Source organism: Diabrotica virgifera, chromosome 9, assembly GCF_917563875.1.
Source record: "Diabrotica virgifera virgifera chromosome 9, PGI_DIABVI_V3a".
In the NCBI taxonomy this organism is placed as follows: domain Eukaryota; kingdom Metazoa; phylum Arthropoda; class Insecta; order Coleoptera; family Chrysomelidae; genus Diabrotica; species Diabrotica virgifera.
In genome coordinates this window covers 178,143,431-178,170,209 of record NC_065451.1, presented here as the reverse complement: position 1 = coordinate 178,170,209, position 26,779 = coordinate 178,143,431, and the positions used below count along the sequence as shown (strand labels likewise).

The window sequence follows — 26,779 nt, the reverse complement described above, 5'->3', positions numbered from 1 at the left end:
ATTCCTCGATGTCTTCTAACGCTGTTTGCAGGTTGTTCACTGCTATATCTACGTTTCTGTGTTTAGCCGCTATCGCTGTATCGTCGGCGTAAAGGCTCATAAGGGTACCTGGTGTTCTAGGTACGTCTGCGGTGTATATTGTGTACAGCAGAGGTGACAGGACTGCTCCTTGTGGTACTCCGGCCTCCGGGTTTCCGAGCTCGGACAGGACTTGTCCTATCCGAACCCTGAAACTCCGGCCGGCTAAGTACGAAGAGATCAGCCTCGTCATCGCCCCGCTGTACCCATAGCCTCGCATTTTATATATGTGCCCCTTATGCCATACTCTGTCGAAAGCTTCGCTTACGTCCAGGAATGCTACTCCAGCGTACTGCTTGTCGTTGAATCCAGCTGCTATGTACTCAGTTATTTTGAGTACTAGTTCTACGAACTTCCAACAGTGCGACAACAGTGCGTCGGCAGTACGTGACACTAAACTAAATTTCAATGAGACAGTGCATGTAAACAACGATTTTGGATGGTAGGGGAGCCCAAGTGGGGATTTTTGCAGTTACTCGAATTCAGATTATCATATGGGGAGAAACCTGGTACCCTGCAGATGTACCTGTACCATATATTGGCTCTTAACACAGGTTCTTTAGCCACCCCCCCCCAAAATCTGTCCTTAAAAATATTTGAAATTGTCATAAGGTCATTTGATTAAGATAAGGTAAGTTAAGAACATACAAAAGAGTGTATATTTCAAAAATCTGACGATTTGAGCGGGGCGTAAGGAAATGGGTATCAAAAAGTTTCACAAAAAAGCGAATATTTCACGAAATGAACGTCAGATCGAAAAAATAAAAAATACGTCTTCAATATTTTTCAAAAATCTATCGAATCGTACTAAACCTGACCCCCACTGAGAGGAGTGGAGGGTAAATTTAAAATTTTAAATTCGAACCCCGCGATACTTCGCAAAATGAACATCAGATCGAAAAACTGCAAAATATACTTTCAAAATGTTTTTGAAAAATCTATCGAATGATACCTACCAATCACGACCACCCACGGAGGCAAGGTGGGGGGTTACTTTAAAATCTTAAATGGGACCCCCAAATTTTATTGCAGATTTGGATTCTTTACGTAAAAATAAGCAACTTTTATTCGACATTTTTTCGAGTTATGGATAGATGGCGCTATAATCGGAAAAACGATTGTTGGAAATGGAAAATTAAATTAAAAAATGGCAAGCGCCCACTAAAATGGAGAATTTTACTTAACTTTTTTTGATTTTAGGACCTAATAATCACAATCCAATAGGTTCCCATAACGCTCGAGTTACTGCAAATTTAGCATACTTTACTCCCCTACCATTAGACTTGTTCAAAATTTATCTACTCGTTCCATAGTAACAGTATATTATTTACGTCACTTTATTCAATCCAATGAAGAAATACGAAGACAAAAATTTCTGTTTTAGTGATTACGTAGCCCTTTTAAACCTATCATCATCAACAGCTATCCATCTGTCGTCGGATTTACCTAAGCCTCCCTTAGGTGTGTCCCCTTATCTGAAGGGAAAAATCTATGGAATGTAGGCTCATTATTAATGAACTAAAAATGAAAAACATACTTAACACAAACATAAACATGCAGCTCAACGACAGCATCTTTTGAAGCCACGAGACAAAGACAAAAAGCTGACTATCTTTCTCTACTTACGAAATCAATTTATCTAAGTTTTTGAACCAAGTTGCAGCGTCTTGGTAATTGAAGTCTTCACCCATGGTTATAATTAGGTTGTGAGTATCGTACACGCTTGTCATGTTATCGAGAACTCGGAAGAATTCATTAACCTACGAAAAGAAAAAAATACGAACCTTATCAGTTTGTCTAAATTGGTAAACCAAGTGGTAGCGTCTTGGTAGTTGAAGTCTCCTCCCATGGTGACGATAACGTTATTGGTATTATAATACTGACTTTGGCGCCACATTAGGGCGAGGAATTGGTCTACCTAGTGCATGTATAAATTGTTATTGGTGATTAAGAAAATACAAAATGTTTTATCAATACAAACAAACAATAAGAAAATTAATGTTCTATAACCCATCTTCGTTTTGCATCTTTGATTTTTGCTTTAAGCATCATAAATATAATAATTAAAACTATAAATCTTCTAATTAGCCCAATCAGGGAACACAAAATTTTACGAAAACCTCCAAAAAAATAAAGGAAAGATGAAAATTTGGAAATAGGTAGTTGAAATTGTCTATTATTATATATAAGAAAAAGTTTACAATTCTACATCCCCTCCAATTTACAAAAATTTGGAAATACGGAGTGAACAATATTTTCTCAGGAGTGAAAAAATATATGTTCAAAATAGGCCCGGAATTGGATAAAATGACTAATTGTAAGCAACTTTTGTTCTATAGATTTTTTTCACTAAGTCAACACTTTTCGAGTTATTTGCGAGTGAATATGTTCATTTTTAACAAAAAAAAAACATGTTTTTAGACGGTTTTTCGCAGATAACTCAAAAAGTAAGTAATCTAGCGAAACAATATTTTTAGTAAAAATATAGCTTATAAAAAATTGAAAAAAATGGTGTACGCGTGAGGTCTGCAGACCCACTAGAAGCAGAGTTGTAGCTAATGAAAAGTAGGTTTTTCTTCGTCAAATTCCAAATCGAATATGTGAAATAACCAGAAAACAGAGCATTTTTCGGGGAAAATTCATTACAACTTTTTTAAAGTGTTTAAAAAAAGGTTTATTTTTGTTTTAAAATAAAACTTCTAACAATAAAAATAAGTGAGTTACGCTCAAAATATTGTTAGTCTCTTTTATTTTTTGGTACAAAAATCGCGAAAATCACCCCCTAATTGGCTTCCCAAATAAAATTAATCGTTACCGCTTCACAAGTTACTTTACTTATCTATTGTTTATATTATCTATAAGTTTCATTGGTTCAAAGTGCTCACTTTTAAGAAAAATTGGGTTTAATATAAAACATTTTTTTTTAAATTTGAAAAAAAAAATGGAATTGTTTATGAAATTAACTTAAAAATTATTAGTAATACCAAAAATCTTAAAGAGTAATAAAATGTACGTTTTGCTTTTCTGAATATTTTTGCTGTTTTGTTTTCTTATTAGACAAAAATTGGTTATGCTATAGCTGTTCAAAATTTGCCCAAAGTCGTGATGAAACTTACGGATCATAATAATACATAAGTAACTTGTGAAGCGGTAATGATAAAATTTATTTGTGATGCTAATTAGGAAGTGATTTTCGCGATTTTTTTACCAAAAAATAAAAGGGACCAACAATATTTTGAGCGCAACTCACTTACTTTTAATGTTACAAGTTTTTTAAAAAGCAAAAGTAAACTTTTTTTTTTTAAATTAAAAAAAAAAGTTAAAATAAATTTTCCCCGAAAAGTGCTTCGTTTTTGGGTTATTTCACAGTGAAATATTCGATTTGGAATTTGATGAAGAAGCACCTACTTTTCATTAGCTACAACTCTGCTTCTACTGGGTCTACATACCTCAGGCATACACCATTTTTTCAGTTTTTATAAGCTATATTTTTGTTAAGAATACGTTTTTCGATAAAATACTTACTTTTTTAGTTATTTGCGAAAAACCGCCCAAAGCATGTTTTTTTTTTGTTAAAATGAACATATTCACTTGCAAATAACTAGAAAAGTATTGACTTATGGAAAAAACTTTATAGAAAAAAAGTTGCTTAGAATTAGTCATTTTATCCAATTTCGGACTTATTTTGAATGTATATTTTTCACCTTCGAGAGGGGGGTTTTCCCCTCCATTTTTGTAAAATGGAGGGGATGTATAATTGTAAACTTTTTCTTATATAATAATAGACAATTTCAACTACCTATTCCGAAATTTTCATCCTTCCTTTATTTTTTTTTGGGGTCAGATTGTTCTTTGATCGGGCTAAATATAAAATCTTCTAGAATGAAAATGAAAAAGGTCTATGCAGATAAAGATTTAACATTAGCTCTTAAAGTACGCCTAACAAAATGTTACGTATACAGTGTAATATACTATGGAGTGGAATCATGGACGTTAAATCTAGAGACAATAAGACGACTTAACGCCTTTGAAATGTGGACCTTAGAAGAATTATTAGGGTTTCCTAAGTATATAGAGTTACGTACAATGAAGTACTGAGAAGAATAGGTAAAGAGAAGGAAGTTGAACTTACAATTAAAGAAAGAAAGCTACAGTATCTCGTACATGTGATGCGGGACGAGAAATATGGCATCCTGCGACTCATATTGCAAGGAAAGATAGATGGCAGAAGAGACATTGGAAGAAGACGAATTTCATGACTTAAGAACTTGAGAGAATTGTTTAGATGCAGCTCAAAACAACTATTTAGATCTACTGCCTCAAAAATTAAAAATTCTATGATAATTGCCAACCTCCGTAGCAGAGATGGCACCTGAAAAAGAAGTAAAAAAACGAATGTAATCTTCCGTGGTGGTCCCAGAATGGTTGGCTGGGTAACAATCGTAACCTGGAATTTCTAGAAACTAGCCGGCAGCTGGTTGTATTACCCAGACATATTATGCGCAATTAACATTACGCGGGTATGCGCGTAATATTCCTTGAAAAGTGAGGTTTCTAAAAAAAATAATAGTAAGAATAGGATAAAGGAATCTACAAAAGGCTTTAAGGGCACTGCCAAGGAAGCCATAATTACGAGAAATCAAGGCCTCCTATGACGGAGGACATTCTTAGAACGGATAACAGGCCGCCGACAGCTGACATTAAGAAGAAATTTAGGAAGATAGAAATTACTTGAATGACTAGCTAGAGTAATGAATTTTGGTATAAAAGAGGAACCACAAATCTAAGGCAGTGGAAAACCCTTACCCTCAAAGGCAGCAAACCTCGAAAAATACCAAAAAAACTACCAAATAAAGTACGTTCAAGCCGAGATACCTTGTGGTGACGTGTATAGACAAAATAGACATACGATGGCTTCGGAAAGTAGTTGCTGCTCTAAAATCCTTGAAAGACCCAAGCATTCGGGCTAAAAAATATATAAAAAAAAATTTAAGAAACGCTTTTCTTTAGTTACGAGTTACTAAAATTAAAAAATATAAAATCATCTAAAAAGCAAAAATAAAAAAAAAAATTTAACTCGAAGGATTATTCGGAAAAACTGTTAGACAGATTAAATTTAGAGTAATCTCACACATTCGTTAAAAAATTGAAAAAATCTAACACATTCATTAAAGAAAAGGGTGGGGCGAAAACCGTTTATTCGGTGAAGACGCGCCTAACGCTTTTCTTTAACGAATGTGTTAGATTTTTTCAATTTTTTAACGAATGTGTGAGATTACTCTAAATTTAATCTGTCTAATAACAGTTTTTTTTCGAATAATCCTTCAAGTTTGAATTTTTTTTATTTTTTGCTTTTTAGTTGATTTTTTATAATATGTTTAATTTTAGTCACTCGTAACTAAAGAAAAGCGTTTCTTAATTTTTTTTTATTTTTTAATTTTTTACTTTATAGTCTTACACTTTTCAAACATTAAAATATATCGTCATGTTTATTAAAATATTGAAAAGTAGTAGGAACCTGCAGAAAGTTTGAAACGTTATTGTTTATTTATGAAGGATAACGTAAATAATTAACGTATAAAGTGAAATTATGTATAGTTCATATAATTAGCTACAATCTCTAAAATTTTAAGTTATTTCATTGTAAAAAAAACAAGAGAATTTAAGCATTTTCCATTAAAATTGAATTTTTATTTAAACAAATAAACATATTTTTTTTTATTTACTATTCGGGTATTGTTCCCGCGAATGCATATGTCTGCAAATTTTAATTCATTTGCATTGAAGAAAAGGCAGTTAAATTACCGTCTAAAGATTTGACCCAAACGATTGATCTAAAGAAAATTGTTTAAAAATGGTAAAAGTAAAGTCTTGGAATATTTTACATGTCTTTCTTCAACTGACTCATATTTTAATTAATATTAATAATGGATCTTACCCTTTCATCAACGTTGTAATCTGGACTTTTTTTGTCGTCGATAATTGGCTCGTCTGAACATAACAAATCAAAACAGAATCCTCTGGGAGGTGAATAAACATTAAACATGGATCCAGTAAATATGTTACTTTTTTCTCCTAAAATGAAGTTAAAGACAGTAAATTATACAGGGTGTAACAAAAAGACAGGCCATAAATTAAACGACCTATTCTGGGACCAAAAATAGTTCGATTGAACCTAACATAAGTAGAAATCTGCGCATAAAAAAAAAAGTTACAGCCCTCTGACGTTAGAAAATGAAAATCGATTTTTTATTGAAAATGGACGAGAATTAAAATTTATTGTTTACATCTGGGACTTCTCATTTTTTAAATTGGAATCTATTCAGACTCAAATTAATAGCCCAGTCGGGATACCATTTGACCTTGCATTAGGAGCTGCCCCAAATTTTATTTTTCTAATCTTTAGGGGGGTCAATAGTAGTATAAATTTAAAATCTCGACTGAATTTGACCGTTGCGTTAGCCGCCATCTTGATTTTAAACGAGAACCGTTTTTGCTCAATATCTCCGCCATTTTCAACTTTTCGACAAAAATATACAAACTGAAACTGTTGAAAATGCGATTTTCTATAATTTTGTTTATTATAACTTTTTTCGTGCGGTCCATATTTTCCGAGTTATGGGGAAAAACAGTGACAGTTAAAACATAATTATTGATTTATTAAATTATCTCGTTTATTATTACTTTTACAACAAATTTTAACCTATACAAAAATTAAGAGAATTAAATTTTGTACAATTTTGATCTCCTTCATTTTCTTGATAAAATCAATATTTAAGGTAGTACATATGCGGTAAATGCGCGAGCGTAAGACCCGATTGATTTTAAAGCAATTGTTTTTGTTCAATATTTTCCCCATTTTCAACTTTTCGACAAAAAGTGTAAGGACTCAAATTGTTGCAATTACGATTTACTACAATTTTTCGAGAGAACCAGTGGCGGGTCTAAGAGGGGGGAGAATGGGAAAATTCCCCCCAACGGGGTCCAAAATTAAAAAAAAAATTGTTGAAATATTAAAATATGTTAGCTGACATGAAACTTAATTATCGACAGACAAATTCAACCAATAAAACCCGCTAGTTAATAAAATTAAGTGAACTTCATGCATATAAGTTTTTATTTATGTAGTGCAGTATTTTATGTACTTAGTTTGGTTGGTGTTTCATTGGAAGTTTCAAAAATTGTATAAAATATAATTCTCTTTATTTTTGTTTATGTACAATTATGTCGTAAAGTTAATAATAAATGAGACAATTCAATAATTATGCTTCCCGTCCGCTTCCACTATTTTCCTCCTTAACTCGGAGAATATTGATCGCATAAAAAAATTGTGGAAAAGAAATTGTACGAAATTGCGTTTCCAACAATTTTAGTTCCTACCGTTTTTGATGAAAAGTTGAAAATGGCGGAGATATTAAGCAACAACAATTCTCCTTTAAAATCAATATGGCGGCTAATGCAACCGCGGAATTCAGTCGAGATTTTAAATTTACACTACTATTGATCTCCCCTAAAGGATATAATTATAAAATTTGGGGCAGCTCGGAAAAATTATTAAATTCAGTAATTATGCTTCCCCCACCACTTTTTACTATTTTCCCACTAAACTCGGAAAATATCAACCGCATGAAAAAAATTGTTAAAAAGAAATTCTAGGAAATCATATTTCGAACAAATAAAGTTGAAAATGGCGTAGGTATTGAACAAAAACAATTGCTACAAAATCAATTAGGTCTTACGCTCGCGCAATTATCGCATACATACTACCTTAAATATTAACTTTAGCAAAAAAATGAAAGAAACTAAAATTGTGTAGAATTCAATTCTCTTTATTTTTGTATAGAAACATTTTTGTCGTAAAACTAACAATAAACGAGATAATTCAATAATTATGCTCTATTTATATATAACTGTCACTATTTTCCGCTATAACTCGGAAAATATCGATGACACGAAAAAATCGTAAAAATAGAAATGATAGAAAATTACATTTTCAACAATTTTGGTTGTTTTACTTTTTGTCGAAAAGTTGAAAATGGCTGAGATATTGAGCAAAAACGGTTCTCGTTTAAAATCAAGATGGCGGCTAACGCAATAGCGGAATTCAGTCGAGATTTTAAATTTACACTACTATTGAACCCCCCTAAAGATTAAAAAAAAATAAAATTTGGGGCAGCTCCTAATGCAACGTTGGGCCTGTTATTCGTATAACCCGATTGGACTATAAATGCCCCTCTTAAAATAAATGAAAATATCGAATAAACAGTGCATCACTTTAAATACGTATCATACAACAGTCCTTTTGGGGAGCAACTCCAGATCTGAACCATAAGAGTATATCGACACAATATCCACACCATTCTTGTTTTATAAAAAACAATATAACTTTTTACACTTGGTCGACCCTCAAACTCAAACATACCTTTAGTAAGAGCTACCTCAATTATAAAATAAAAACTTACCTAAATTTTGGCTAGACCTCCAAACTACTTCTGCAGTTTTTGTCGATAATCTAAAATCTTTTTCTTGGTAATCGATTCTGCCCAATAATAAACCGTCGAAACCCAATTGAGCAAATATTGAGGCCATCTCTCTACTATGACCAAATGGATCGATCTGCCATCCCATTTTTGGCCTACCACATTCTCCAAAGGAATCATTTAATTTTCTGAAAAAATATAAACATATTATGCAGGGTGTCCCGAAAAGATTGCTCATAAATTATACCACAGATTCTGGGGTCAAAAATAGGTCGATTGAACCTCACTTACGCATATACAATAGTGCACACAAAAAAAGTTACAGCCCTTTAAAGTTACAAAATGAAAATCGATTTTTTTTCATATACCGAAAACTCTTAGAGATTTTTTATTGAAAATGGACATGTGACATTATTATGGCAGCAATATCTTAAAAAAAAATTAAAGTTAAATTTGTGCAGCCAATAAAAATTTTATGGGGGTTTTGTTCCATTAAACCCTCCCAAACTTTTGTGTACGTTCCAATTAAATTATTATTGTGGCACCATTGGTTAAACACAATGTTTTTAAAACTTTTTTGCCTCTTAGCACTGTTTCGATAAGCCAGTGTTTATAGACATATTTTGAATATTTGTCGAATCCTCCACATATTTGTATATGGTTAAGTACGATTATAGAGACCTGTTAATAATCTGAAAATTTATTTATAATTTACATTTTTAGGTATATTTTGAAAAAGAAGCCACATCTCCATAAAAAGTGACTTGTCAAAAAAAGACTAAGAGGCAAAAAAGACTAAGAGGCAACACTGTGTTTAACTAATGATACCACAATAATAGTTTAATTGGAACGTACACAAATATTTGGGGGGTTTAAAGGAACAAAACCCCTATAAAATTGTTATGTAAGTATATTAATAAAGAAGCCGCATCTCGATAAAAACTATCTTATCGAAAAAATACTAGGAGGCAAAAAAGTTTTAAGAACGTTGTGTTTAACTAATGATACCACAATAATGAATTAATTGGAACGTACACAAAAGTTTGGGGGGTTTAAGGGAACAAAACCCCCATACAATTTTTATGGGGTAGACAAACTTCACTATAATTTTGTTTTAAGATGTTCCTGCCATATGAATGATGCATGTCAATTTTCAATAAAAAATCTCTAATAGTTTTCGATATATTGAAAAAAATCGATTTTCATTTTGTAACTTCAAAGGGCTGTAACTTTTTTTGTGAGTACATTTGTACTAAGGTGACTTAGTTCCAATCGAACTATTTTTGACCCCAGAATGTGTGGTATAATTTATGACCAATCTTTTCGGGACACCCTGTATAAATAATAGAATTAAGAAAAAACGACTAAAATCGTTTATAAAAGGTATATATATTTTTTCACTTGCCACCATACACTCCACATGTGAACAAGTCAATTTTGAGCACAAATGGTACCTGGAGCGAGTAGTACATGGAATATTTTGAACATACATGTTTAAGTTCACATATTTTATCTATGTTTCCATGACAGATCAATTCTAAAGGGTTTTTACTCATATTTTTATAATATTGTATTTTGGTGGTTAGCATGTTAGATCACGTAAGCACTGATGATGATCGGTCATCAGATCGAAAACTAGTTCTGTGATGTATCCCTTTTTAGGGATTTTTAAAAATATACCTTTTATAAATAAAAGGATTTAAGTCGTTTTTTGTAATATATGATATACAGCCAACTACAGGAAAACTTTTTGCTTGTAGATTTTTAGAATTAAGAAACAACACAAAAATTATTTCTGCAAATTTTAGTGACGATTATCTCTGAAAATTTTTTCTAAAGGTGACGATAATGAACCACCTCCATCTACACCAGAAGTGATGACGAAGAAATAAACATTGAGAAGGGAAACGTAAAGGAAGCATTAAGGAAATTGAAAAATAGAAAATCAATAGGAGAAAACAGATTACTGAATAAACTCCTAAAGTACGGACGATCGGATCTGACAAAAGGACTATTCAAACTAATCCAAAAACATAATATATCAAAACAGAATACCACAAGAATGGAGACATCCTAATACCTCTCTTTAAAAAAGAAGACAAATCAAACCTGTAAAATTAAAGTTATTAATTTATTAAAGAAAACAATGAAATTAACAACAACATTTATAATAAACAAACTGACTAAAATAGCACTAGCAGTATAACAACGAGGTTTTAGGTCGGAAAGATCATGAACAGACGCTATATTTATATCTAATGAGCACAAGTATGAGAAATTATTAGAATACAACAAACCAGCATATTTTTATGTTTCGTGGATCATAAGATGATATTTGAAGAAGAACTAACTGACCCAATTGAATCTAGCAATGGAATAAGATAGGGAGATTCAAAGATTCAATCCGATCATTGACGAAATAGAAGTTAAGACAAATAAAAGTATCTAATAATTAAAATAGGATACTAATTGGGAGAAAAACAATTGAAAATAATCTGTTATACAGACGACCCATACTACGACGCAGGGTTTACTGTAAAGAGGCCGAAATCATTAGACCGAAAGCAGTAGACCGAACTCATTAGACCGAAAAGCACTTTACCGAAACCTCACTAGACCGAACAGCAGAAGACCGAAAAGCAGTTCTTTTTACTTGTCGCAGTAAAAGAGATAACCCCCAAACCCACCCGCCTATGTGCGTGCCAATGGTGTATATTAAATTCCTAACTGTATATTAAAAAATGTGCAATAACTACCTTTTAAAACCAACCAAATTTCTTTTGCATATCTTAACCGGTTTTAGAGCAATGAATAAATCGTCAGTTTGTAAGAAAAATTTCAATACCACCTACCTCGAAAACGAAATATTTACGGACAAACATTTATAAAGCAAACTGTCATTATTTTTGAAGTTATACTTCTTTAGGTACGAGGGTGAATTTTTACATTCATTATGGTATTAAATAGTCGCTACATCTTTTAAGTTATGTAGCGTAAATAAGGTGTGCGTGAAAAGAATATATTATGTATTAGTGTTTTTAGTAAATACAGGGTGTAACAAAAATACCGGTCATAAATTTAATCACATATTCTGGAACCCAAAAATAGTTCGATTGAACCTAACTTACCTTAGTACAAATGTGCACATAAAAAAAGTTACAGCCCTTTGGAGTTACAAAATGAAAATCGATTTTTTCCAATATATCGAAAACTGTTAGAGATCTTTTACTGAAAATAGACATGTGGCATTCTTATGGCAGTAGTATCTTAAAAAAAATCATAGTGAAATTTGGACACCCCATAAAAATTTTATGGGGGTTTTGTTCCTTTAAACCCCCCCAAACTTTTGTGTACGTTCCAATTTAATTATTATTGTAGTACCATTAGTTAAACACAATATTTTAAAAACTTTTTTGCCTCTTAGAACTTTTTCGAAAAGTCAGTTTTTATCGAGATGTTTTGAATATTTGTCAAATCCACTACATATTTGGATATGGCTAAGTACGATTATGGAGACTTGGTAATAATATGAAAATTTATTTATGATTAACAATTTTAGGTATATTTTGAACCATATTAAAAAAGAAGTCACATCTCGATAAAAAGTGCCTTCTCGAAAAAATACAAAGAGACAAAAAGTTTTAAAAACACTGTGTTTAACTAATGGTACCGCAGTAAAAGTTTAATTGGAACATACACAAACATTTGGGGGGTTTAAAGGAACAAAACCACCATAAAATTTGTATGTAAATATATTAAAAAAGAAGCCGCAACTCGATAAAAACTGCCTTATCGAAAAAATACTAAGAGGCAAAAAAGTTTTAGAAATATTGAATATAACTAATGGTATCACAATAATAATTTAATTGGAACGTACACAAAAGTTTGGGGGGGTGTAAGGGAACAAAATCCCCATAAATTTTTTATGGGGTGCACAAATTTCACTATAATTCTTTTTTAAGATGTTCCTGCTATAAGAATGCCACGTGTCCATTTTCAATAAAAAAATCTCTAATAGTTTTCGATATATTCGAAAAAATCGATTTTCATTTTGTAACTTCAAAGGGCTGTAACTTTTTTTATGTGCATATTTGTACTAAGTTAAATTAGGTTCATTAGAACTATTTTTGGTCTCAGAATATGTGATTTAATTTATGACCTGTATTTTCGTTACACCCTGTATATTTATTATAATTTTTAGTATTAATTTAATATTTATTATAATTATAAGTATTATTGAAAATGTTTATTTTCATTTAAAGTACCTGTCACGGAGATTGTAATTATGTCCGAGAAATGATCCACTGAATACAAAAGCCGTGGTAGCTGATCGGTAGAGCATTCGCCTAGGGATCGAGAGGTCCCCTGTTCAAATCAGGGACCTCTTGCTAGTTAGAGGTTTAATTTATTTTTACCTTCACTAATTTGTTTAACGGATGAAAATTATTTCATATCAGACTGCACAGTCTATGTATAAAATAATACAAAAAAATACAATAAACAAAAAGACACATATACAAAATCTTAGCATAATTTACTGCAATCTTTTTTAATTTATGTACCATTTCGGTCTAATGCTGTTCGGTCTAATGAGGTTTCGGTAAAGTGCTTTTCGGTCCAATGAGTTCGGTCTACTGCTTTCTGTCTAATGATTTCGGTCTAATTGTCGTGTAGCACGACGCAGTACGAATCTCTCAAGTGAACATGATTTACAATGTATGCTGCTCCAAACCGCCAGAAAAATAACATGTTAATTTCCCCCAAAAAAGACAAAATGCATGTGTTGTGAAAACAACAGTTAAATTAATTCGCATTTTTGTAAATCTCTCTTGTAAATCTGTTGGGACAATCTGTATTGTGTTTGAAAGATTTAATTCTCTGAAAACTTGAGTGTTAGTGTTGTGTTAGGGCACAAAAGCTAACGGACATATGGTTGCTGCTTTGACGTCTTCGGTAGCGCAAGGTTATAAACATGTGTGGATGCATGGATACGCTCTTGTTAAGTGTCATTTCTTACCCTTAGCGAACTAAGAAAAACATATGAGACGCCCTTTTTCGGCCAGAAAAGTGTAAATTAAGATATTTGCAGTTTTTAGAAGAGCAGTCTCTTCTGAGGGTCCAAGGCGACTAGTTTGTGTGTTTTCTCTGTTGTTCTCTCGCTCGCAATAATTACCTCGCACGCTAAATTTTAAGACGTCACCTAATGTGTATAATAGACTCTCTCTTTCGCTACTAAGACAATTAATCGTTCATTCCGTGCATTTGTTAAACTCGCTGTTGTTAATAAATGTTTTGTTCGCTTATCACTTTTATTTCTCATGTGCACAACCCTTCATATCGTGTTAATTAGTAACTATAAAACCCGACCAAATAAATTCTCAGAACCAGTTCTCCTAAAAGTTCACTAGTTTGTTAATATCGAAGGACTCTATGCTTTGGGGACATATGCGTGTGGTCCTAAAATATTCACCCATGTCCAATTAGGCAAAAGGTAATAATTAAACCTTTTTTGCTACGGTGGGGTGAGATTCAGTAAAAACTCACACCAGCATGGTTATAACAGCAAATCTACTAAGACGTAAATTATAACTGCAGGGTTAGGTAATAAATAGAACAAGTGATTGAGTTTACATATCTAGGCACACTATCTCTACGGAAATCTCGAAACAGAACTGGAAGATCAAGTAGATAGAGCAAACAGAGCCGCAGGTTGCCTGAATGAAACAAAATCGAGAAATAAAAATATCGGGATAGAAATGAAAGAATTTACAAAACAGTCATCAGACCAATTATGTCATGCTCGGCAGAAACACGACATAGGATGCAAAGTGGAGAACATCAAGGATTGACTAAGAAAGAGAAGGGTCGAATGGAACGATAATATAAGCCGAATGACAACAACAACAAAGCGTAGTACCTAAAGACGGCGCGAGATGGCTTCCAATAGGAAGTCGATCAGTGGAAAGACGACGAAAACGATGGAAAGACAACTAAACATCTGGAGGCATATTAAACAACAGACAGTATCATGTCTACACAAAAAGAAGAAGACGAAGAAGAAAATATTAAGTGTTTACAGATTTATTGCAAGATTTGCTACAACTCTTCTTCTTCTTCTTTAAGTGCCGTCTCCCAATGGGAGGTTGGATATCATCATCACTATCTTTACTCTATCTACAGCTACTCTGAAGAGTTCTATAGAATTGCATTTAAACCAGTTCCTTAAATTCTTCAACCGTGACACTTTCCTTCTTCCTATACTCCTTCTGTCTCTTATACTTCCCCGTATTATCAGTCTTAGCATTTCATATCGCTGTCCCCTCATTACGTGTCCCAGATATTGTAATTTTTTTGTTTTATTGTGTTTATTATTTCATATTCTTTGCCCATTTCTCGCAAACTCGCAATACTATACTTCCATGTTCGTTTTCTTCTGGGTCCATGCTATTCTAAGTATCCTTCTATAACACCACATTTCAAATGACTGTAGTTTATTTATGTGTTCTTTCTTCAATGTGTAGCTTTCAAGTCCACATTGTAATATCGAGAATACGTAGCATCTCAAAGATCTTACTCTCAGTTTTAATCTAAGGTCTTTGCTGCAGAGAATTTTTGCAAACGCAGTTCTTGCTATTTCTATCCTGAGCCTTATTTCTGTTGTTTGATCATTATTGCCTGATGCACAACTCACTCAATGCTTATTTCATAATATGAAATACGCCTACATATTATGTAGGTCTTGATAATGAGAAAGTAAGTAAAAACTATTTCAGCGTTAATTTTTACAGATATAAAATAAAAAAAATATATTTTTCAAATAGTGTTATTTACTTTATAGTCGAGGAAATGAAGCATTTTGGCTCGCAATTTTTTCGTCCAGCATGGATTTACTTGAAATTTTCACAGAAGGTAGGGAATAGTCCAAGGATCATTTTCTATATCATGCCGCTGTACGCTAAACCTTGGGGGTGGTTGCCACCCCATCTCGGGGGAGGGAATTTTTTATTACATTTTAACTATGTAAATCGATGTAAAAATTAATTATAAGAAAAACATGTTTTTTACATTTTCTTCGTAAAACTAATATTTTTCGAGTTATTCGCGCTTGAAAGTAACAGTTTTTCGATGAAAAAATCGACTTTTTTAGAGGGTTTTTGAGAATACCTCGAAAAATATGCATTTAATCAAAAAAACCGTAGATATCAAAATTGTATCTTTTAGTAACACAAACCAAATTATTTTTCTGTAATATCGCTAAGACCAATAAAAACCGAGATACGGCATGTTAAAAGTTAGCTTTTTTCGTTAAATGCATAATTTGAAATATTCAAAGTAAAATAACGGAAAACTTTGCATTTTTCGAGGAAAACTTAAATAATCTTTTTTCAAGTATACAGTTAGGCATTTAAAAAAAAATAATAAAAAGTTTCTAGTCTAAAAATTAAGCGACTTATGATAAAAAAATATCGGTACCTGCTTTTCTCTATGAAAAAATCAATGCAAACAACCCCCTAACTACCCTCCTGATTCAAAATTGGTCTTCACCTTTCTGTAATTCCTTTTATATTTGTATTATCAATATACCCAAGAAGTTTGACCTATTTAAAAGGCCCAATTTTAGAAAAATTGGAGTTTAAAGAAAAATTAATTTTTTGGAATTTCCCATTTTTCACCTTTTACTTCAAAATATCTCCGAAAATACTGGAGATACGAAAAATATGATACACTACTAAATTGTAGCTTCTTTAATAACTAAAATTACCTTGTGTATAAATTTTTCATTACAGTAAACTGTTAGCGAGATATAGCTGTTTAAAACCTATATTTACGAGCAAACACCCCCTTATTCGAGCCCTTTAAACCCACCCTAATTAAAAACTGACGGATCTTACGGAATTTAGTTTACACAGTCTTATAACTCTTTAAAAATCCTACAAAAACATTTTTGAAAAAACTTTTCACCGCCAAAAATGAAGGAGCTACGTTTATAAAACAAATTTTTTTTTCGAAAAATTCGGATAGTCCCCTTATGGAACATTTTCAATGCATGTATAATACCACAGAACCGGTTCATATACTGGAAGATGATTAAAAAACTATTTGTGTTTGTATTTGTACATATTTTTAAATTCGTATTTTTGTGTAAATAAATGTTTTTGTAATTCTTTAATTCTAGTTTTTTTTCTGTATAGACCTATGAAAATATCTACTTATAAAAACTTTAATGTTATTAAGGGTGGTTTTTAAGGGTTGAAATATTATGATATTATATCCTAAAGTATAAAACAATCATTATTTAACAAATAAAAACCAAACTTTACCCATATTATAGTTTACAATGTTTTTATATAATTTTTGACAATAAGGGGTAGTTTACACCCCTAAAAATAATCAACGCCCTTAAGCATGATATAGAATATGAAGTACAGGATGAGATGATCCTAATCCCAAATTTTTATGTAAATCGATGCAAGCCGAAATTATTCTTTTAGGATCAGTAAATTTTTTATATATAGCTCCAACAAGGGTGGTTTTAAGGGTTGAAATATTATGATAGTATATCTTAAAGCATAAAACATTCATTACGTAACTAATAAGAACCAAATGTTGAAAATATTAAAGTTTAAAATGTTATTTTATAATTTTTTACAATTAGGGGTAGTTTTCACCCTTAAAAAACCAAAAGCGTACAACGGTTCAATATAGAAAATGAACTAGAGGGTGTAATGAGCCTAATCCCAAATTTTTGTACAAATCGATGCTGGACGAAAAAATTGCGAGGTTTTGCCATTTTTTCAGCTTCATTTCCTCGACTATTAGTGTAAAACGCCTGACCTTAATCTGTAAACATGACAGTAGTTGCTAGTTTTGTTAACTGCATATCAGAACAATTGCTCATTTAACAGAACTGCACAAAATATCAATTCTACAGATGATTGGTTAAACATACAAACAACACACGCACACAAATGGATGTTCCTTTATTACTTTATGAAACATTTCCAGATTTGCCTCTATATCCAAAGGGACAATAACCAGAAAAAGAAATAATTAATAGAAAAGCAGTTTCGCGAGCTTGGACATGTAAGGTAGAAAAAAAGAAGCTGACAATGCAATAAGTGATGGATTGGATATTATGCTTGAGTTTGAGGAAATCCCATAGGTATACTTTTAGTCGAAAAACCATGTTGGTGTGTAAAAAATGATGGCGATGTTAGATACCGTGATAATGTGATCCAATTAGAACATTTTTTGTGTCCTTTACACTTCAAGTGTATACTAATCATCAAAATTTTCGCTATTGGTCTAAGGGATATCCTCACTCGATGAGAGAAGAACATACACAATATTCTGAAAAAGTTGATGTAGGTATATGTAGGATTTGTTGGAGGTCATCTTCATTCACGGGTAAACACACAGTTTGCTGTCGGGAATTTTTTTACTGTTTCTAGGTAATTTGGGTCTGCTGAATCCAAAAATGCCACCAGATTTGCTCCATCAGATCGCTTTCAGAAAATACGACAAAGATCACATTTCTAACATATAGGGTAATTTAATGTAATACCTACATATATGTAGTGATGCTACCCATGAAATAAACAAAACACGAATAAAAAGTAAGATATTTATTGTATACGCTGTGAGCTCGTACGTAGAGGGGATATTTACAAATTCGCGAACGCCAGTAGTGACAAGTTTGTAAACGTTTACTGGAAATTTGACATAAATGTCAAAGTGATTAATTTAAAATTAAAATTAAAAACATTAATTATAAACAATATTAGTTGGTCAAAGCTGTGGTATATATTTTTACCTTAAATATACTTACGTTTTAAATACTGAATTTAAGTTTTTTTAATGTTCCGTAATATCTAATTATAAATAATCTATTATAATCTTAGCGCCATCTACACGATTATTGTCAAAGTATCCGAAGTAAGAAATTGATATTTTATCAATAGAACGTCAAAATTATTAGAAAAATCTTTAAAAAATCGATTACAATTTAATTATTTTTTTGCGTTGTAAATATTAAGCGATAACAATTAAATAATAAATTTAAAAATTACCGGTAAAAGTTGAATTAGTAACCGCTAGGAGCGACACCAGCGAAGCTCAGAGCGTATAGCAATATACTTACAAAAATAGTGACACATATCTGCCAAAAAAACTTAACTTTCCATCTAACCTTACCAGCGTCGCAGCAAAAATGTGTTATTCAGCGTCACCTAAAAACTTCCTTTTATATAATTTTCTTGCAAAGGCTTTAAAAGGACGGTCCCTTTGAAGACTCCAGCAGTAATCTACCATCATGTGATTACCCCATCTCCTCTGATACCTCTCTTCAATCGTTTTGATATCTTGGTGGAAGCGTCCCCCTTGTTCCTCACTAAGGTCACCAAGATTTTCTAGGAAATGGTATAAATGGCTGTAGAGGTATTTTAATTCTCATATGACAACCGTGTTTGTTAAAGTTGTTGAACATTTCTTCCACTCTAATGCCCAATTGTTATACGTCCATATTTGTTGCCATTATCTAGAACGACACACTTTAAACTTCGTTTGGAACTGTCGATAAAAAGACGAAAGTAATCTGGTGTATACTGCGATACACCCATTTCTTCTAACAGTCCTTTAATATTGTAATAAAAAACCATATCATCTTGCTGAGAAAAAAAGGCAAAAGATCTTTTTCTCTATTACGGTAGTATGTAATTTTGGTGTCTGGGTGAAGAACATTCCCATTGTTTTAGTCTGGAGGCAAGCAACTCGGATGAATCCTTTGGAAGATTCAAAGCTCTGATAAGATCGCTTAGCTCTTCATGAATAAAGCGCTCAGGACGTGTTGAATCCCATTCAAAATCACTGTCGTCTTCCCAAATCTATTAGTCTGTAGTTCGTCAGATAACATTTCGACATTATACTCTGGTAACGTAGCTAGACTGCCAAATATTGGAGAGGGTATCTGCTCAAGCTGATGTGGAATTGGTCTTATTGCTGAATCCAGGTTAGGATGGTCTTTACTGAATCGTCAAAATGATTTTTTGGTTCCCTCCATACCATTGGAACACCAAACTTTAAACATTTTCGTTGTTCTTTCGTCCACTGTCGCAAGTTTTCAAGACAAGTTTTGCACACTACATGTGGAGCCTAGGATTTATCTTGATCTCCTAAATGAACACCAAAATAGGATTGATATGCCCTTTTGTCCATTTGCCCATTTGTCTTAGAATTTGTTAAGTTTGTGTATAAACATATTGCAATTATAGTGGTAGAATATACAGAAATGTAAGAATATTTTAGTATTTGATGAGTATGGTATATCTCGAAAACTAGAGCTGATACAAAGAAAAGGTTTGTATTTTTGGAATCAGCACAGATGAATTAACTAAAATCAGTTGTTTTTTTCGGCAGCAAGACAAAATTTTTTTTTGTTGGGCTGTGTATCATAGGTCTTCTTTTATAAATGATGTAAATTTTAATGCTGATAAATAGTTAGCACTTCTCCAAAATAAGGTCATATCAACTTTGACAAACTTATATCTTGATCTAGTAAATCCACTAAATCCACCAAATAGTTATGAGGCGTCGATTATTTTTGAAAAAAACGTGCATGCCTTTGCGAAACGATTAACAATGGCAAAGGCTAAAAAATCAAAATATTCCCAAGAAAACAAGGCGTGGATTGAAGATATTGGAGGGGAAGAAGAAGAAGAAATGGCAATTCCGCCTATTAAAACCAAAAGACATAAATATGTAATTCATGTCCTCGTGGTAACGACCGGAAATCAAAATATTTTTGTAAAATGTGTAAAAATAGCGTATGTTTGCAACATATAAATAATAATATATTATGCAATACGTATTTGTTATAATTTTATAATAATAAGAATTGACATTTTTTACTTTATATTTTACTATGCTGATTGTAACAAAGTAAATTCTGTTTATTGAACGATTTGTTTATTTTTAGTTTATATTATTGTTACAAATTTAAGTTATGTTTAGAAATATCCGTTTTATAGAAAATTAAATTCCGATAAGTAATATACTATGTATATGACTATACGCCATATACTTATACCATATTAAGTGCGTTCGCGGGTGCCTGTCGGCGACTAGTCGGCGACAAATTAGCAGCAAAACGCATGCGCACTTTAAAATGATGTAAATAATATCGTTAATAGATAAATATACAAGACATATTTACCTATTATAATTTAATAATCAGTTATTAATATTAATTAAAAGTAAATATACCTTGTTTATTTATCTATGAACGATATTATTTATATTAAATGAGGTTAGAAATTGTCGGCGACAATTTGTCAACTGTACCCGCGAACGCACCTATTATACTATATGTCTTTTTATATAGTATACACTGCCTATATGAGATATTGCGACATCAATACTAGGTAGGGATTAGGTAGGTACTACCATTATTATGCCGAATTATTGATCAAATTAATATTTACTATTAGACAAATGCTTGAAACGTATTGAATGTGCATCAAATCTTTATAGGTTTTAAACAGGCATATGATTTAATTAATTATCCAAGACTATGGAATGCAATGGTTGAGCTGGGCATACCTAAGAATCTAGCTGCGGTAACGAAAATGTGTGTAACTCCTTTGCACAAGTTAGACTAGAGCTGAAAATATCAAATGTTTTCTGTGTAAATTCTGGACTGAAACAGGGAGATCCATTGTTGTTTAACCTGGCCTTAAAATATGTCATGCGAAAAATTTATTCAAAAATCAAACAGGACATAGCTGCTATGGGAGCAAAAATCATACTCGCCTTTGTAGATGATGCATATGTAGTAGCACAATCAATATTAGAAGTTATTTCGAGCCTTTGAAGAAGCCGTATTAAATTATCGGTCTAAAAATAAATGAAGAAAAACAGATCTTTATCTTCACTGCAACATCTGACGAAGTCAAAACTTCTCTCAAGAGGTGCAAATATCCAGATAGATAAGACCATAATACGAGCAGCAGTCGCGTATCGAAGCGAAACATGGACGTTACCAAAAAGAGAAGTAAATAAATTGCGGGAACGTAAAATCCTTCGAGTGACGTATGGCCCTTGCAGAGACAGCATGACAAACGAATGGAGGCGCAGATACAATAACTAGTCTCTTCCGAAAGGAAAATCTAGTCAGATATATTATAAAGGCAAATAGACTAAGATGAGCAGGGCATGTGAAACGCAGTAACGACAATCGCTTTATAAACATTGTATTTTGAGAAAGACCAGATGGCAGAGGGTCTGTAGGTCTAGAAAAAGGTAAAAGTATGCACTCAGAGATTATCTGGAGAAAATGGGAATAAGACAATGGGAAATAGTGGCACAGGAGTGACAAACATGGAAGGTAATAGTACATGCGGCAAAGACTCGCGAAAAGTTGTAACGCCATGGATGATGATAAATATACTGACACTTCAAAAAACACATAAAAGCTAAAATTGGAAATTGGGTGTCTACTAGACACCACGTATTAATATCGTGGAAAAAATCGGTCGCATTGGTGCAAGACAAGTAATTTATAAAACTGTTGAGATTATGTTAGGCGTTAACTATATTTTTTAATAAAATTTGTTACCTCAAACCCCAGGTCATTTGATCAATAATTGACTGGTAGTGTGTGGCAGCTTCGTCGTTCATGCTCCATCCACCACTTATGAATTCCAGTTGTCCATTGTTTACGAATTTCCTAACTTGAGATTTAACAGTATCGTGTTGTTTTATCCACCATTTCCAAAAGAAGGCCGTTTCGACGTAAATAAATCTAAAAAAATAATATTTGTAAAACCAGTATCCAGAGCTAGCCAAAAGTCCCTTCCCCCCTCGCACCTTTTGATCGGTTATACTTAAGTGGCGTATAGACGCCGCGATAAATCATCATCAACATCGCACAGCCAAATTTGTCCACTGTCGGACAAAGGCCTCGTTAAGATATCTGTCTACACCCTTCTCTGTCCGTTTACACACAACGATAAATTGAAACAACTCGATCGATATCGATAAATTGCTCGGATGTATGGCGGTGTCTAAACGCTGCCTTATAATAGTGAAATTTGGTGGGAGGACATAAACGGACGAAGGCTTCTCAACTGGTCATAACAGGTGACGTAATAGTCATAGATGACGTTAAAGAACCACCGTAACAGATAATTTTAAAGGGGACGTTATGGCAAGTGATATCTTTTTTAAATAGGTATGGAAAATACTTATAGACCAGTGCAAATAGCAAAAAAACAATAAAAAATTAATAGCAGGATGAGACCAATTCCAAATGAAAGTACACATAGTAGATAACATGTGGAACATTTTTCACCAAATCTAGATGAGGGGAACATGGGTTGGGGGAGCGCTTTTAGGGGTGAAAACGGTTAATTACGATTTGCGGCAAAACGGCACATCCTATCGAAAAAAGTTAAATCGCAAAGTTGTAGGCTATAAGAAGATCTACAACTTTTGTAAATAAGCATTTTTCACATAGCCTCAAAATATCCGAGAAAATTGGAAAATTCGATGTTTTTGATTTTATTTTTTTTTCTCATTGAAAAAAAATTTTTTTTACTAAATATGGTGGAAACTTATCTCTTTATGTCCCAAACACGCTGTAATTTTTTTGTATAAAAATATTTTTTAAAACTCTTGTTTTTTTATGTTTAAGGGAAAATTTAAGCATTTTTTCAATTGAAAAGTATCCCGAAATTTTTTTAGCTTTTTTAAAGAAGTTGGCATTTTTTTTGATTATTGAAACCTCTATTTTCTGATGGTGTAAAAGAATATATACGTTACTGTGGAAAATTTTGTCACAAAAGGCAAAAATCTGAAATTTATTTTCAACCCCTCACCATTTTCAGATTCTCAGACGTAATGTAAGTTGCATAGCGAGTAGGTGCAGACCAGCCAGACGCCGCGCCGCGCCTTCTCACTATGCAACTTATATTACGTCTGAGAATCTGAAAATGGCGAGAGGTTGAAAATAAATTTCCGATTTTTGCCTTTTGTGACAAAATTTTCCACAGTAACGTATATATTTTTTTACACCATCAGAAAATAGAGGTTTCAATAAACAAAAAAAATGTCAACTTCTTTAAAAAAGCTAAAAAAATTTCGGGAGATTTTTCAATTGAAAAAATGCTTACATTTTCCCTTAAACATAAAAAACAAGAGTTTTAAAAAATATTTTTATACAGAAAAGTTACAGCGTATTTGGGACAGAAAGAGGTAAGTTTCCACCATATTTGGTGAAAATAAAAATTTTTTTTTCAGTGAGAAATAAAAAAATATAAAAAAAATTTTTAGGAAACGCTTTTCTTTAGTTACGAGTGACTAAAGTTAAAAATATTATAAAAAAATCAACTAAAAAGCAAAAAATAAAAAAAATTCGAACACATTCGTTAAAGAAAAGCGTGGGGCGAAAACCGTTTATTCGATGAAGATGCGCACCACGCTTTTCTTTAACGAATGTGCTTGAATTTTTTTTATTTTTTGCTTTTTAGTTGATTTTTTTATAATATTTTTAACTTTAGTCACTCGTAACTAAAGAAAAGCGTTTCCTAAAAATTTTTTTTTTATATTTTTTTATTTTTTACTTTTTAGTCTTACAGTTTTCAAACATTTAAATATATCATCATGTTTATTAAAATATATGTATAAAACATTACATGATTAACAAACATGAAAATTAGTCGGAATCGGCAAACAAATTTAATCTCTATTGTTTATTTATGAAGCATAATGTAAACAATTAACGTAAAAAGTGAAATTATGTATAGTTCATATAACTAGCTTCAATCTCTAAAACTTTCAAGTTTCTTCATTGTAAAAAACAAGGGAATTTAAGCATTTTCCATTATAATCGTGTTTTTTTATTTAAACAATTATTAATAAACATAAAAAAATTTTTATTGACTATTCGTGTATTTTTCCCGCGAATGCATGTCTGCAAATTTTCATTCATTTTCATTGAAGAAAAGGCAGTCAAATTAACGTCTAAATATTTGACACAAACGGTTGAACTAAAGACAAGTGTTTAATAATAAATTACCTACATTCTTCTTTTTTGTCAAATAATTTAATAAAAAAATTATTTTTGGACACCCTGTACAAATAATTATATAGATTTTTATATTACTAAATAAAGAATTGAATGACCTTTCAAATGAGCTATCGCATGTCCCCTATTCTCATTTAAAAAAATCATCGATTACGTCATCGGGCCCAGATGGATGACGTCACTAGTATGACATATATGTCAAAATATCGTAATTTAAAAATAAAAATCGACCTCTTTCGGGATTTTTCCTTAGAGTCGCCTTTTTACGGAATAACGAATTTATTCCTTTCATTTGCATCGTACTGTATAAACAAATATATGAGTGTTCAAAATTTAAAACTTTATTGTTTATTTAGGACGCATAACGTAAACAATTAACGTAAAAAGTGAAATTATGTATAGGTTATATCATTAGCTACAATCCGTAAAAGTGTCAAGTTTCTACATTGTAAAAAACAAGTGAATTTAGGCCTTTCTCCATTAAAATCGTTTTTTTTATTTAAACAATTAATAAACATAAACAAAAATTTTTTGTTGTCTATTCGTGTATTGTTCCCGCGAATGCATATGTCTGCAAATTTGCATTCATTTGCATGAAAGAAAAGGTAGTCAAATTAACATCCAAAGATTTGACGCAATCTATTGAACTAAATAAAAGCGTTTAAAAAATAAAATCAAAAACATCGAATTTTCCGATTTTCTCGGATATTTTGAGGTTATGTGAAAAATGTTTATTTACAAAAGTTGTAGATCTTTTTATTGCCTACAACTTTGCGATTTAACTTTTTTCGATAGGATGTGCCGTTTTGCCGCAAATCGTAATTAACCGTTTTCACCCCTAAAAACGCTCGCCCAACCCATGTTCCCCTCATCCAGATTTGGTGAAAAATGTTCCACATGTCATCTAATATGTGTACTTTCATTTGGAATTGGTCTCATCCTGCTATTAATTTTTAATTTTTTTGGTCCATTTTAGAGCTCTCTGCACTGGTCTACTATTGAATCATACTATATTTTGTTTGGGTTTAAGCTGATTTTGATAAATAAACTAAATAACTAGCAGGTCTGAATCCCGCGTATGAAAAAAAAGTTGATTAATAGCAAGCTGAAAATTTGTTAATAGCTTAAGGGTGTCTAGTCGGACAAACTTTGATATATGGGAACACTGGAACAGGAGAAATTTTAACTGTGGAACAGGTTAAAAATTTGGAACGGTCAGACCACGAAAACGTCACATGTATTTTGTCCGACCGAACTTCCAATTGATTTGTTACCCTTTCATTAAACTCTCATGCAAAAATCAGACTGCTATTTATCACCTGTCATAATTCCTGTCATTTGACATGTTCTACGTGTTCCACTCATTATAATATCCATTTGGTGGTAAATAGCAGCCTGATTTTTACATGAGAGTTTAATGAAAGGGTAACAATTCAATTGGAAGTTCTGTCGGACAAAATACATGTGACGTTTTCGTTATCTGACCGTTCCAAATTTTTAATTAACCTGTTCCACATCTCCTTTTCCAGTGTTCACATATATCAAAGTTTGTCCGACTAGACATCCTTAACCTATTAACAAATTTTTAGCTTGCTATTAATCAACTTTTTTTTCACACGCGGGATCCAGACCTATAGGTACTCAAACTGCATTATCGTCTTTAAATTAATAAAGTTTTAAGAACCAGTCCTTAATTAATTATTCAAAATATCCTCCATCTACTTCCTGGCACTAATGTATTATATTGCTAAACTCTTGTCGTATTTGTTCAAATGTGTCGGTAAAAACTACCCTACATTCTTCAACAATTCGTTGTTTTTAAATAATGTCAATGTACTGTTGGATGCAGTATCGTAAGACTTAACTTTCCAGCACCTCCATAGAAAAAATCTAATGGTGTGAGGTCCGGTGACCAAGCTGGCCATTCTATCGAACCTCGTCGACTAATCCGTCTACCACGATATTCCTCATCTAGGTAACGGCTTAGTGCACCATAACAGTATGTAGGACGTAGGAGCACCATCTTGTTGAAACGTCATTTCCAAGTTGCCGAATCATCTGGATTAGCTTCCAGAATTTCAAGAATTAACGGCTCAATTGAGTGTTATAACATCTTCAGATACACTTCACCGGTTAGCAT

General features: G+C 32.2%; 1 protein-coding gene across 4 annotated transcripts in view; it reads right to left on the bottom strand.

The window, feature by feature from the left end:
* Positions 1–26,779, bottom strand: part of LOC126892010 (lysosomal alpha-mannosidase) — a 160,193-nt gene that overhangs the window by 74,902 nt on the left and 58,512 nt on the right. For 2 of the 4 annotated variants that reach the window (XM_050661418.1, XM_050661420.1), the window contains 4 exons: positions 22,171–22,356; positions 8,541–8,746; positions 6,017–6,153; positions 1,863–1,996 (listed from right to left, as the gene is read on the bottom strand). In XM_050661418.1, the coding sequence (XP_050517375.1) occupies positions 1,863–1,996; positions 6,017–6,153; positions 8,541–8,746; positions 22,171–22,356 (663 nt within the window). Of the gene's footprint in view, positions 1–1,704; positions 1,839–1,862; positions 1,997–6,016; positions 6,154–8,540; positions 8,747–22,170; positions 22,357–26,779 lie in introns of all 4 variants that reach the window. The other 2 variants (XM_050661417.1, XM_050661419.1) reach the window with 1 other exon arrangement.